This window comes from Corylus avellana, chromosome ca10 (assembly GCF_901000735.1).
Source record: "Corylus avellana chromosome ca10, CavTom2PMs-1.0".
Classification (NCBI taxonomy): Eukaryota; Viridiplantae; Streptophyta; class Magnoliopsida; order Fagales; family Betulaceae; genus Corylus; species Corylus avellana.
Window position 1 is genome coordinate 15,542,592 of NC_081550.1, and position 14,183 is coordinate 15,556,774.

At 33.9% G+C, this 14,183-nt stretch overlaps 1 protein-coding gene across 1 annotated transcript; it reads right to left on the minus strand.

Annotated features, from left to right (window-relative positions):
* Positions 1–1,983: 1,983 nt before the first annotated feature.
* LOC132163264 (MLO-like protein 6) lies at positions 1,984–7,473 on the minus strand. Its single transcript, XM_059573483.1, has 15 exons — positions 7,041–7,473; positions 6,891–6,948; positions 6,550–6,800; positions 6,006–6,122; positions 5,854–5,914; positions 5,664–5,752; positions 4,504–4,578; positions 4,330–4,424; positions 4,043–4,092; positions 3,898–3,938; positions 3,623–3,796; positions 3,110–3,145; positions 2,921–2,988; positions 2,763–2,823; positions 1,984–2,665 (listed from the first exon to the last, which is right to left on the minus strand). The coding sequence occupies exons 1-15, from the start codon at positions 7,161–7,163 to the stop codon at positions 2,195–2,197; spliced, it is 1,770 nt and encodes a 589-aa protein (XP_059429466.1). The 5' UTR covers positions 7,164–7,473; the 3' UTR covers positions 1,984–2,194.
* Between the last annotated feature and the right edge of the window lie 6,710 nt (positions 7,474–14,183).

Sequence of the window (14,183 nt, forward strand, 5' to 3'; positions counted from 1 at the left end):
ATAATGGTGTTTTGCAGCTAATTAGCAGCTAAAATAGTGATGCCTTTGAGACGTTTTGTACTTGTAGAGGATATTACCAATAACCAATATCATCTTTGAGGTGCTTAACCGTAGTTGTTTGATTTATACAGAGTTAACTGGATAAATAAATGATAAATCCCTTGGGAGTTATTTACGTTATGAATATGTCTTTAGACCTTAGCCCCTTGATCAAACTTCTACCATTCGCATCATTTTATCCTTGTCAATAAAGTATGAGCGGTAGATTCGACAAGTAGATACCCAATGCATTTTTCATGCATCCTTAGCCGATAAGGTTTACATAGAACAACCTGGGAATTTATTGACTAAGTCAATGCTGATTACGTGTGTCGTCTAATGAAGCCATCTATGGCTTAAAACTTAAGTGGTTTCAATGGATCAACCTCAAAACTCTATAAATGAGAAGTATGGCACTCGGTTTTTGGTATCCTGCCAAAACCCACATTGTATTTCACTATGAAAAGGATTTTGCCTGCTTCCGATATTTTAAAATGCCCTGTCAAAAAAAATAAAATAAAATAAAAGATAAAAGATAAGAGACAATCTCATAATAGCCCTTCCGGAAGGGATTTTTTTTTTTTTTTATATCTTTCTTTCTTTCTTTATTTCCTTTTTTATTTGGAATGAATTAAGTAGACAGATGAAAGTAAGTTAAAGAGTGAACAAGTTGAAGCAGGCAATTAATCAAACACCTACAGAGTTAATCTCCAACCCACTCCGCCCTCCCAAAAATAGAAAATGAAAAATCTACAAAAATCCACAAACAAGAGCTGCGCCTCAGATCAGCTGACAAAAGCTTTGGGTGATGGCCTGCTCAGTAGCTTTGGCTGGGACGAAGAGGACCGCCATGCAAAGCGCGAAGGCGCCGCGCCGCGCGCTCCCGAGGGGTGGTTGGCTCAGCAGCAGAGACGCAGTGAGCGATGGTTACAGACACAAGCAGCACTCCCAAGCACAACACTGCATAGCACTGGCGACCCAATTTTCCCAACAACCCACCCGATATCTCCATCTCTCTCTCTCTCTCTAGCTTTATAATGCTTGAAATTGGAGTATATAATGAGGATTGAAGAATGGTATAGGGGGAAAACAGGGGGCAGAGGGTAGAAAAGAGATGGGCGCGCGTGGGAAAGAAGTGGAAATCTAGGGATTCATGGAGGCAGTAGTTGTCGTTTAGCCGCAGATGTAGTGAGAAACAGGGAGCTCCTTTACCTGCAACAATCTTTTACCAGAAATGAACACGACACCACCATCTTCTGCTGCCTGTGTAACGCTTGGATCCATATCACACGCCATTTGTGCAGCCTTTTACCATTTTATGGGTATTCGGTGGAGTTCGGGCGTTGGTGGGTGCGCTTTGCTAGCTAGGCCCAACTAGAGGTGAAGATGGGCCTTACATTTTTTACTCAACTGTCTTTTTGCAACTAAAAACGACAAAGAAAATTTAAAAAAAAAATCCTAACAAAATTCAAAAAAAAAAAAATGTAAAATCAATCCCGGTAAGTTATCTAATTTATAATTAACTCCATATGATATCAAAATAAACTTAGAGCGTTAGAGGTCTATAAGGTATAATATCAACTTAAATAGAACACACCTCATATTGTAAAATAGTAAAAAAGTGCAAGTATTAATATAATACCCTTAGATAAAACCATAGGATTATGTTTTAAAGTTAATGGTATTCCAAGATATTAGATCGATTTAGTGTTTGATGTTAGCTTTTTTTTTTATTTTTTATTTTATTTTTTTTTTATTTTTACACGTCCGCACAAGAGGCAAGAGATTCGAACTACTAACTTCCAATTCACAAGGCGTCCGATTAAGTTACCATTTAGAAATGACTCACAGGAATTCTCAATCCTTAATTCTTTCGTCTTTTGGAAGGCTCACATTAAAATTTTGACTATTTACGTACGGTAACAAATTAATTGTATGCAATATGAACTTATATATAATCATTATAAATGTCTAATTTTCCCCAAAATTTTTCATTTAGAGAATGTCAATTAAGCACTATACAAGAATATCAAGCAAATAAAGAACTTGGATTTGTACGAACATGACTCCCATCTTCGTCATCATCTCCAACCAACGAAATGTAGGAAAATTCCCACATGATCCTTTCTTTTTTTTTTTTTTCCTATTGTTTTAATCACAAACTTGTTCTTTTATCAAATGAAAAGTCCTTTGGTGGGCCGATATCAATTTGGTGTTCCAAGCGGTCTGTTTGTGGAAGCGGAGCCACTTGACTTGAGGTCAGCTCTTTTACATCATACTCAATATAATTCGTTTGGCCCATTTGGTGGCCGTTGTGATGCGAGGATGAACCCTCGCCGACCAGGTGGTGGTGGTGCGAGGGGGACGGAGATTCAGTTTCCCAATGCTCAATGTCAAAATTGGATCGTCTCGGTGATGTGTGGAGGCTGTCCGCCTCGCTCCGGTAGTGACGGAGGAGGTGAACCGGGGACATGTGGTGGGACGGGGTGGCGGGTCTGCTAGACATCGGGGTCCCCGTCACCGAGCCCTTGTTCTGCTTTAGGTTCTTCCTCGCCGTGTGGTGCCAGTTGCGTAGAGCCGCCGCCACTCTTTCGTTGAATATGGTTGGTTTCATGGATGAACCCATCTACTCATATCATAACAAAAAGAAGAAAATCAGGCTCGATCTGCATGTAATGTTGAACTCTTTCTATGCATATTTTGATCAAAAATAATTTTGTTACCTGTGTTACAAGGGCATAGAGTGGGAGAGTTACGTAGCTGCACAAAATTTGTATGAGGACCCTGATAAAAGAGCCAACATTTTTAATTGTATTAGAACATTTGAATTAATTTAATTTCAGAATCATAAATATAGAAAGTGATAATTAATGAGACGTACCCCATTGAGATTCTAATGACAATATCCTCAGTATGGTCGTGGAAACAAGATTTCAACCCGAATTGATACTGAAAAATCATAACAGTAATTATCAATATTACTTAATTTAAATAATTTTTCACACGTACTATTGAAGTTTTAAGCATATATAGGGACATGGAATATTATATATATATGATGGTAGCTTACCCAAGCCCATGCAAAGAAAGCAAGCTGAAAGGCATTCTGAAACGGCAAAGACAAAGATGGGAAAGAATTATTAGCATACTATGATGGTGGATTAAGTAAAATTAATAGTAATAATATTATTTAGTAGACTGATATATATACTAGGTAACATGTCAATGAAAATTATTATACGATTGTTATACTAGTGATGAAGGACGGAGGGGAGGGAGATTGGTGTTGGCCATGGCCCCTCTCCAATTCCTAACAACAACAAAATTTTAAGGTAAATAATAATAATAATAATAATAACAATAATAAATCAGCCCACCGACTCCTAGTAACAATTTTTTTTGACTCCTGACCCCTCCCCATAGTAATTTCTGGCTCCGTCACTGCTAGTGATAATCTTAAATAATCTTAAATATCATTTTCACGACCACATTATTAGATTGTATGACAGTTGTATAAGAGTCTTGCTAAATATTTAGCGTTATTTATGTAAGAAATTAAGGCAAAGAATTATGGGAAAAGAACCTGAAAGAGAACAAAGTTGATGAGGTAGAGAATGAGGCGAGGGCGGTTGAACCAGAAGAGGTCGTCACCTGGCTGCACCACTGGCACCCCCTGCACAACCTCTCCTCTCTCCTGGATTCTCAATGCCATTTTGGTTATGATCACCTGTAGTTTCGTCCCCACCAGTAGGATGATCTGCAGCCATATTTAGCCGTTAGATCATCTGCTAGCTAGCTGCTATAATTATATATTATATCAGACATGTGATGGATAGGAGAGATATATAATTTGCTTACAAGCAATGGGATAAATGGCAGCCATAGATAAGATTTCCAGCCTGCAAAACAAGCAAGACAACTTAGTCAAAAAAAAAAAAAAAAAGTTCTGAAACTTTTCACATTTTTCATCCTCTCATGATTCAAATTAATATTCTTTACCCACCGTGAGTGTTAAAGAGTAAGAATACCACAGCGAAAAACCAGATCGGTGGGCTGAAATTGAAAAGAAAAAATGATTAATTGTTAGACTTGAACATAAGGGTGTGATGGAGAAACAAGATCCTCTCCAGTTCATTTGAACTAGATAATATCCAGTTAATTATATTGGAATGGTATTTTTGTCATTTTACTTTTTTATAGATAAAAATATCCTTCTAATATAACTAACTCGATATTATCTAATTCAAATAAACTGGAGATAATATTAATTCATAATCGAAAAGCACCAACCTAATCCCCACAACAACCTTGAAATCCTCCTCCAATGATCTCTTGATATACTTTTGGAAGTCAAATCTTTGGTGACTTTGAGGTGCCAAGTGTGCCTGAGTTTTTGCATAGAAATAATTAAGAAGATAACAACATTATTTTTTGAAATCGCAAATTAATTAGTAGAAAGATTACCATGATAAATCCATGTCGCAGAGTCAAGTAATCAACTTTAGGAACCGATCTAACAAACTGCCTGAAGAAACAAACCTGCAATAAATAAATAAATAAACAAGATTAGTGTGAAAACAGAGTTCGTGCAAAGAAAATGCCCTGTTAATTAATTAATTAAGATATTGGAGTAGGAAACATTGTTCACGAATCCAATGACAGTTCAAAAAAGTCAAATGCACGGTAAGAGGTTAATTACGTCGTTTTCTTTTTAACTGCCGTGTTATGACCGTTTTCTTCTGTTGCCTGAATTTGTATCCTTTGTTAGGTAACTGCTCCATGTGTAATGTGTGAAAAGTAGTTTTTTCACTTTTTTACGAATATCTAACTGAATACTCTAAATGAACCGGTGAAAAATCTTAGTTCTGATTGAAGTGGTCAAATCCCGCCCACATCATTATTGAATCGTCATAAACACATCAACTATGCATGATATATCCTTAGAAATTACGTACTTGGTGGTTCTTCTTTCAACATCCTATAATGGAGTTTCAACTTGAAATAATATTAATGAAGCCAAAGCCATTTAATTTATTAATTAGTTCGTTAATTATTACTAGTAATCATTACTCAATTAAATCTGATTCAACACTCTAATTTTTGGGGCCGAAGGCAACGAACTGATCGAATAGCACTATTCCTAGACAAAGTTTATCAATCCTCTGATCTAATGGTGTATATGTTGTACTACTAAAGAGGTCGTTCAGACAATATAGAATATGGAGAGTCTAGAGATTTTAGTTTCTCTACCTAGCTCTACGGAAATGGAAAGCCATTGATAGGGATTGGATCTATCTAACGTCCCCTTGTAAAGTTTGTGTGCAGTTTTATTGATTCAAAATTTAATTTTTGTGCTTTCCAACATTTCAGCATGATGCACGAGCGTGAGTTTTTAAACAGATCCAAATTTCTATTAATTTGTTGTTTGAATTACTAACAATCTAAGCAGCAAACGTAAAAAAGCTCTTAAGGAGTCGTCCGCTTGCCCGAACAAAAAGATGAACTATGCGAGACCTACTTATAAGCCCTACTGCTTGAATTATTGCTTGAATTATTAGCAATCTGAATAACATAATTGTTAGGATTTCTATTGCATTTTAACTGAGGAGGAAAGAATTGCTTACTATCCACATGAGGGCAGGTGTGTTGGTCCAGAAGCTTAAGTGCCTTCTCCCAAATGACGTGTCCCTTGCAAACCTAAATCGCTCTGGATCTGTCACACATGCAACACCACGTGTCACCATATATACAAACATGTATATATATATATATATATATATATATATATATATATAAAGAAAGAAATAGGCTAACCGTGAGAGAACTGGTACTCAGCAGTTCTTGTCTCTATTTCCCAATGCTTCCAACGCCTCATCTGTAGCCAAACAGCCCTTAATTGATTAATTATATATGAATATGAAGTAATTAAATAAGTAATTAAGAAGGATTAATTATTAATTACGTACCTTGGCTCTACCCAAAACCAGGGTGATGACGCAATAAAGCACGTGAAAAATAGCCAACACGAAGATAAATATGTGTAGTTGATGAATACCATCCGACGATACAAATGGGACTTTACCCTGCAAATTTCCATATCAAAATATTATTTCTTGGTTTTTTTTTTTTTTTTTTTTTTTAATAACAATCTAGACTGTCGATTTTCATATAGATTTTAAATGTTTAATATCTTGAAATTAGAAAGTTCTCACGTGATTAAAAAAAAAAAAATCAAAGTCGGTACTTCCGGGTAGAAGTGTCACAACTTAGATACCACATGTTGCCAACTTGTCATGTGTCCCCATTCTACACAACTCCATGAATTTATTCAAACATTTTGTCTCATACTTGTTTTGTTTTCTTTTGATAATCTAATCTTCTCTATATATAAAATTCTTCTCACATCGAAATTCATGAATATATATATATGTCCAATGTGTGGATGACAGTTGTTTTTACAGAAAAAATCTTAAAGAAAACACACCAATGGCGTATAAGTGTGGGACACACCTTGGCTACACATTTATCAGTGGAATTGGACGAAGCCGACGCCAAAAAGCGTCGGAAAGTTTCACCGGAGTTCGACAACATCAGTAGCTTCCGTCGATTGGAATCATCAGAATCCGTTTCCTCCAACTCGAGTTCTTTTTCCTTGCTGCATGGATGCCACGACGCTCCAACTTTCTGCGATACGCAAATATTCGATATTATCCCTTGTCCGACCGTTAGAAGCAAGGAGATAAATCCCAATAGCATAAGCTCTGCATCAAACAGAACACAAAAACAAAAATATTAATTAATTAATATCATGTTTAATTGATGAACACGAAGAGGTGCTGTGTTGTACGGACCTGATTTGATCTTTTCTAGCGCCTCATATAAAGCTCTTTTATGTTTCTTCTTCAGCCACTGCAAATTGGCGCAAGAAATTACTTCTATTATATTCCAACTCAGAATCACAAAAGCCCGATTAATTAATATTGTTGGAGATATTTATTTACCTTTCCTATCAGGTGGATGATGTGCTCGATGAATATCGATATTACGACCAAAACAAAACAGACGACGGCGACAGCCCATGTCGGCGTTTGTTCCAAAGATCTTCCTCCGCTGGCCCCTGCCATGATTCTCCGTCCTAGGAATCAGCAAAATTTTCTGGGAAGAAGGAAGTTTACAGGAAAACTAGGAAAACAGAGCATCCGAGGAATTTTATGAAGTAAAGCTTGGAAGATGAAGAAAACAGTATGCGTGAAGGTATATATAAAGAGAAATAGTAGGATTTAATTTGAATAGTACGTACAAACGAGGGAATCCAGCATGGGTATATTAATGGAAGTTTTTAGTTTATAGGGAAATGGAGGAAAGAGGAATGGAAGGAGCAAGTGGATTACTTTGACTTTTAAACGCGTGAGGACAGGGAGAGAGAAGACCGAAAGAAATTGATCATCTCTCTAGACTCTAGAGAGAGAGATAAAATAAAATAAAATCAAACAAAGTCTTTTATCTGACTAATGCGTATCATACAGGTGTGCTCTTACGAGAGACCCTAGTATTTGGATCAACAGTTAATCGTCACCGTCGAAAGTCATCAAGTCAACACCTTTAACATAGGTTTTTTTTTTTTGGATGAATTTTTGCATGGTTTATTTTGTCAAAACGTACTTTTTTTTCTTAATTTAATAGTTTCTTTTGTTGACACCGATTGGTCGACCATGGTTATTTTTGTCAAAAAAGAAAAAAACGTTTTAATTTTTAATTTGAAAAATATTGCACACACTTTCACTTTCACACTCTTGAATGCACACAGTAAAAAATATCATTAAATTTTAGATACAATGGTAATTATATATACCCCTCAACACTAAAACAACTCCTTAAAAATAAGCAAGTGACACGACATGATCAAACTCACATAACCCATTTAATAAATAGGTTGTGTAGGGTGTACCCAAATACGACTTACTTAATCCATTTGATCCATTCCATTTTCTTTACATTTACGTTTATTTATTTATTTTGAAAAAAAAAAAAAAAACAATTGTAAAAAAAAGTATGATTGTAATATACATAGTTACTTATGGGTTAAGCGGGTTAAATCCAAGATTGACTCTTTTATTAAACGGGTTAATCGACCTAAATTGATCCGAACCCAATAATACAAAACTATAATCCGTTGATTTCGTGTTGAATTAATATTGAGTTTGTGAATCAAATCTAAAATTAATTGCCCTCAATGCAGGATCTACCCATCAAAACACCTCAAGACCTAAGGTCCCTTCTTTTATTTTCTTCACAAATTTAAAATTCAAGCAAGATTTTAAAGAATCTCATCCAATAATTGAATTGAACGTAAGTTAGTTGCTTGTTTAACATTTAAAATGCAAGAAGGCATAAAAAAAGACTTTAATAAAAATAAAAAAAATAAAAGGATGGCTAAAGCATGATAGCTACTATACAGTCTATATATACAAGTAGTATAATCAACATTTAAGGGGGACTAAATTCACATATTTATGTTTCTTGACTTCTTCTCCCTCAAACGTGAATGTCTACACCTACATTAATATATTTTTATGGACATTTTTTCAACGTCTCATTAAAATGATATTTTGGGATATTTTGTGGAGTTGCTTTCGCTATTTGTTTTATGAGAAGAGAAAGATATTAATACAATTGAAGGTGCCAACTCCGTGCGTATACAATCTCTCCGTTGAAAGATTGAAAACACAAAGAAAACGACACCAACGTTATTATTAAACGGTCCACATTAATATAATACGGTACGTGTCACAAGTTCGAAAAAAAAAAAATGGGTTTTTGGATTTGTGGAGAAAAATTATGATGCAAGCAGAGAGCTACGCATAGCTGCTAAGTGGGTGCAGTCGGCTGATAAAAAAGGGTGGTTTTGTTGGATCTCTTTTCAAGCATGCTATGGGGCAAAAATTAAGGAGGTTTGCAATTTGGCCAGGACTTTTCTACTCTTCTCATCAACGATATGGACATAAGAATTTAGTTTGGAGGACCAGATTATATTATAACTTTTTTAGATGGGACCATCGTTAGTAAAATAAAATTAATTAATTTACATTTTTTTTTAAAAAAAAAAAAATCATACATACTCTCCTTAATTTACCAGCCCCTTAATTAACACTCAATTTGCAATATCAATCCCCCAATCTTTTAATGTAATTAATATACCCTATCAATCTAGCATTTGAATTGCAATGTTCCGTTTTGCCCATAAAACGATTATGACGTTTCGCATTGTCTGAATATGGAGATGGAGATGTGCTTATATGTATACTTACAGTTAAAGTTTTGATGGACATGATCCCATCAAAACTTTGCAGTTAAGCGAACTTATGCGATAGTAGTACCATGATAAGAAGTTTGGTTGAGGGAGCCAAAAACATATAATATTGTGTGTCAATGAAGTGGTGTGTTACAAAGATAAACGCCCTTAAAATCTATTGATTAACATGCACCCCATCCCCCGATGACAAAAATTTGTTACAATCTGATTTGTACTTATTTCATAAAAACTCATATAATAAAGTGACAGAACAATTATAAAAATATGTGAGAAGCACATGTTTTTTTAATAATTATGGGACACGTGTCACTTTTTTTTAAGTTCTCTTTATTATATGTGTTTGTATAAAATAATTACAAATCAATTTGTAGCAAATTATTGTCCCTCCCCTGCCCACCGCGAAAAAAATAAAAATGTTACACAATCATCTTTTCATATAAATTTAATGGATCGATCATTGAATTTATGAACTCATGTAAGTATCACACAAATATAATGCTGAATTTATTCATTCACTGTATAAAAATAATTAAAAGATTATTAAAATAATAAATTTTATCATTTCTCAAAAAAAAAAAAAAAAAAACTCTCACTTACCGCGTTAGTCAAGACCCACAGCTAATCTATTGATTATAGATATGTAGGGTGCATTAACGTTTAAATTGAAAAATTAGGAAAACATCACATCAAGGACGGTAGATTGACCAGATAATTATATAATTTTCTCTATTATTTGTGGTATTTTCTTCTTAAACTTCTTTATTTGTATTAGACTTTTATATATATATATATATATATATATATATAACATTCATTATTTAGGCTTTATTTATTTTTGACGTAAAATATGTTTCGCTGAAAACATTTTCGTTCAACATAAATAACATCCATTATTTAGGCATAGTGTTGTACGGCACGTTTGTTGTACTTGTCTAATTAGAACATTCTTCATGGAATCATGGACATGGATGGCCATGAAAAATAGAATGCTAATTGATTTTTTTCTTGTAACTATTAATATTTTATGTTTTCGTTCCCTTCCTCTCTTTTCCTGATGTAAAAAAAAAATAAATAAATAAATAGAAAAGACTTCATGTTTTTCTACCTGATCACTGTATGGTCTTCAGAATAGACAGAAATGGCGACCTGAGGTATGGGCAAACGTAAACTGCAGAGATTTTTTCGATGGGTTAATGACTAATTAAAAATCAATGGATTAATTCTGACCACTGGGTGGGCCCCAGACAACATGGTTGTAGCAGAAAATATGTGCGGTCCACAAAATGGTGCTCACCTTCTTCTTCCCTGATAACCCAATAAATCCAATTCAACGAATAGCTTGAAGTCGAACAGCCCCAAATACGCACACGGCAGTAGCAATTAAACGATGCTTTTCAGCATAAATGTCGAGGGACGGAGGAAGGGGGGGACTGGCAGGGCCCAGGGCACCCCCAAATGACAAATTTTTTTTTTTTTTTAAGGTAAAAACAATTTTTTTATGGTTAATTTTTTTTTTTTTTTGCTAATGAGCCCCTGCCCATTAAATTTTTTCAGCCATGGCCCCTATCCATTCTGGCTCCGTCCCTGAATTGTCGTGTTTCCATTTTCTTCTTCTAGATCTTGCACTTTTTTTATGTCATGGTGAAACTACTATTCCACACTCATGGCTTGTGTGGCCACGTCTGAACCCGGACGTAGAGTCTGAATCTCTGACCCCAACCAAAAATCTCAATTGGTGGGCGATAGTTGCCGCGGGACCGACGACCCAAATCTTTCGTCATCTCTTTTTTTTTAAATGGTTACCAATTTAGTCTTTTAATTAATCTAAAACCCTTTTTTTCTTTTTCTTTTTCTTTTTCTTTTTTTCAAAAATACTGCTTTTCTCTTTTAATTATATATCTTATATAGTGATATAACAAAAACACAACATGTATTTTGGGAAATTAAAAAAAAAAAAAAAAACATTTAAATCAATATCAAAATCTAACTAAAAGACTAGAACAGGTATGGTAATGAAACTCCAAAATAATTTCCCCAACTTCTCGTGATTAAAGTAATCAAGCAAACAGATTTAAAACAAGGACAACAATTAAACTGGAAAACAAGTATTTTGTCTATCTGAGAAATCATTGAAAAAGGCAATAAAAGCAATAGAGGATCACTATGAAACTAGTGAAGAATACCTATGATGCTTAGGTCAATAAAGATAAACGTGAGAATAATTGGTTAAAGGAAAGAAAATAAGTGCACTTGAGAAATATGCTCCTCTTTTATATATGTATAGGTCACAAGGTCCCGTTAACCATGGGTTTTCTTCCCCACTTACTAGTTTCAGTTGTGGGTGGTCATCTCTAAGGATATTAGGGAAGTTACTCCGCTTGGCCCTTAATAGTTATGTATTGTCTAATCAAAAATCTCGAGAGTTACTCCGTGTGGGAGTGTGCAGTTTATTGACATCCAATATTTTTTGAATAAATAGGTCCTCCTAAATGTACTAAATGGTTGCTCTCTATTTCAAACCGTTTCCGGACTTAAGAGAGCCTTCAACGACTAAGTTCAAAGGTCCCTTCAATAATAAGTACATCAGTTCTCCCCCAACAATTCTCATGAGTGACTCAGTCTTTTAGTCAATCTATGGTAATTCTAATAAAGACGCTTGTCGTTTATGACTTCTTCGATTTCAATGGTTTAATAATTACTCTCAGGTAATAATTTCAATGGATGATGTTATTTTGTTGCTCTTTGATTTAGTTTCTCTAACTTTCTTCTTTTCTATTATTCTAATGATGTAGTTTTCTTACTCATCTTACCAAATAAATAAAACATTATTAATAATATGAGCTCCATATAGAAAAAACATCATACAAGCAAATGATTATGTTTATTAACTTTGCAATGAGGCAATATATTTGCATTGACATTTAATATTTTTTAATGCTACTAAATAATTCATCATCAAATTACACGATGATATATCGTATGTGGACGTGATGATTTCAAAACTTGAAAGTTGAGTTCACGTATTGACCATTAAACAATTCTTCCTTGGCCCATAATTTTTTTAGTTTAGCCCCGACCTTTAAGAAGCGGTCCAAAATTTCTTAGGCATAAATTTTTTAGGAAAAATTTCAGTTTAGTTTTCTGAACTTTTACGCAATTTGACAAATCTCTCACTTTAGACCACTAAACTTTCAATTACTCTCAATGTGGACCCCTTCATCAAATTTTAAATGTTACATGACGTTTATACCCCTGACTTTTGTATAAAATTTCAAGTTTACTTAATTCCAAAACGTTTTTTTATTTAAAAACAAAAAAACAAAAATCATGAATATTTTGGTCTTTTTTTGGTTTTTTTAACGGTTAAAATTGACGGAGGGGTCCACATTGAGAGCAATTGAAAGTCCAAGGGTCCAAATTGAGATATTTGAAAGCTTAGGGGGGTTTATCAAATCGCATGGAAGTTCAGAAGGCTAAAGTGAAATTTTTCCAATCTTTTATTAAGAGACAAATACCAAAATAATGTGAAACTTATTCATTAGAAATAATCAAACAATTAATAAAGAGAAATGTTATAGGTATTAATAAATAAGCTTCATATCATCTTGATATCCATCTATCATGGTAAAAGATTTAGTACCTCTAGCTAACATTTCTCTTTTTACTCTGTAGAGCTCTCAAGTCCAAAAACATGTTGAACTGGGTGAACGTGTCAAGAATAAATTCAGTAGCACAAGTAATACCCTGAAAATTAATTTAACTTAGCCCACCATCAAAAGTGACAAAGAAAACCCACCTTAGTCTTATTTTTATTTTTATTTTCAAAAAAAAAAAAAAAAAAAAGGTCTTATTTTATGCTATACATTGTATTAGAAGTCTATATCTTTATTTATTTTGTTTGCTTATAGATTTTATACTCCAAAACATTCCATAGCCAGCAAAATCATGTGTGGGCACATGAATTAAATATTTAGTACAATTTACCAATGTGTTAACTCATTGTTATTAGTCCAAAAATTTCATATTTTTACCTCAATTACAAAACAAAAGCATGAACATAAGTTTTCTACTCATTCTTTTATGTTGTCTATCGAAAGAGAAATACTGAAAAATTTAGAACAGATTCAATTATTGATCATTTTTGGAATCTAAAAGAACGTCGTGTTTTATTTTAATAGGCAATTACATGGAAAAATAAAATAAATTAATAAACAATTATTTTGTTTTTTTTTTTCCTTTCCTTAATAATAATTAAATAAATGCTATTTTATCTTTTTATATACTAATTTAATCTTTAATTTAAATACATAAATTCAAGTCTTCTGTGTGCAGTGTGCCCCCTCAAAAGGGGCACCAGTACTACTATTATCCTCTTTTAAAGACAAATCTTTCTACACGGACACTTAAATCCATCTGGAATTGCATGGCAATTACGCAGAAAAAAAGAAAACAAGAAAAGTTTTTGGTTTTGTTAGTAAGTATTGAGTCACGATCACTATATATACAATAAGAACATGAAGAATTTACGATTTACGACTTGTTCTTTCACGTGACCATGTGGGTAAAAACGATCGGAAAAGAAGAATATTTATTCAAACCTAAAGGGTACGTAGTACACACATTTTTACTCCTTCCTACTGCCTACAAGACCAAGACCAAGACAAATATTACTCTTGCTCTTAATTTACTCACAAATAAAAGTCTTTCTCCACCAACCACCGTGGTCGTGATCCGGAAGCCGAGCATTTATAATGGGCTTTTTTATATTTAATTTTTCTCTAAAAATTTAACAAAAGTCATGAAAGCACCTATTTAGAACGGTCCTTGTATA

Coding starts and splice junctions, on each gene's coding strand:
- LOC132163264 (XM_059573483.1), bottom strand. CDS start 7,163: ATGGCAGGGGCCAGCGGAGGAAGATCTTTGGAACAAACGCCGACATGG. Junction 2,989..3,109: donor CTTTCTTTGCATGGGCTTGG/GTAAGCTACCAT, acceptor ATGATTTTTCAG/TATCAATTCGGGTTGAAATC. Junction 2,824..2,920: donor GTCATTAGAATCTCAATGGG/GTACGTCTCATT, acceptor CTCTTTTATCAG/GGTCCTCATACAAATTTTGT.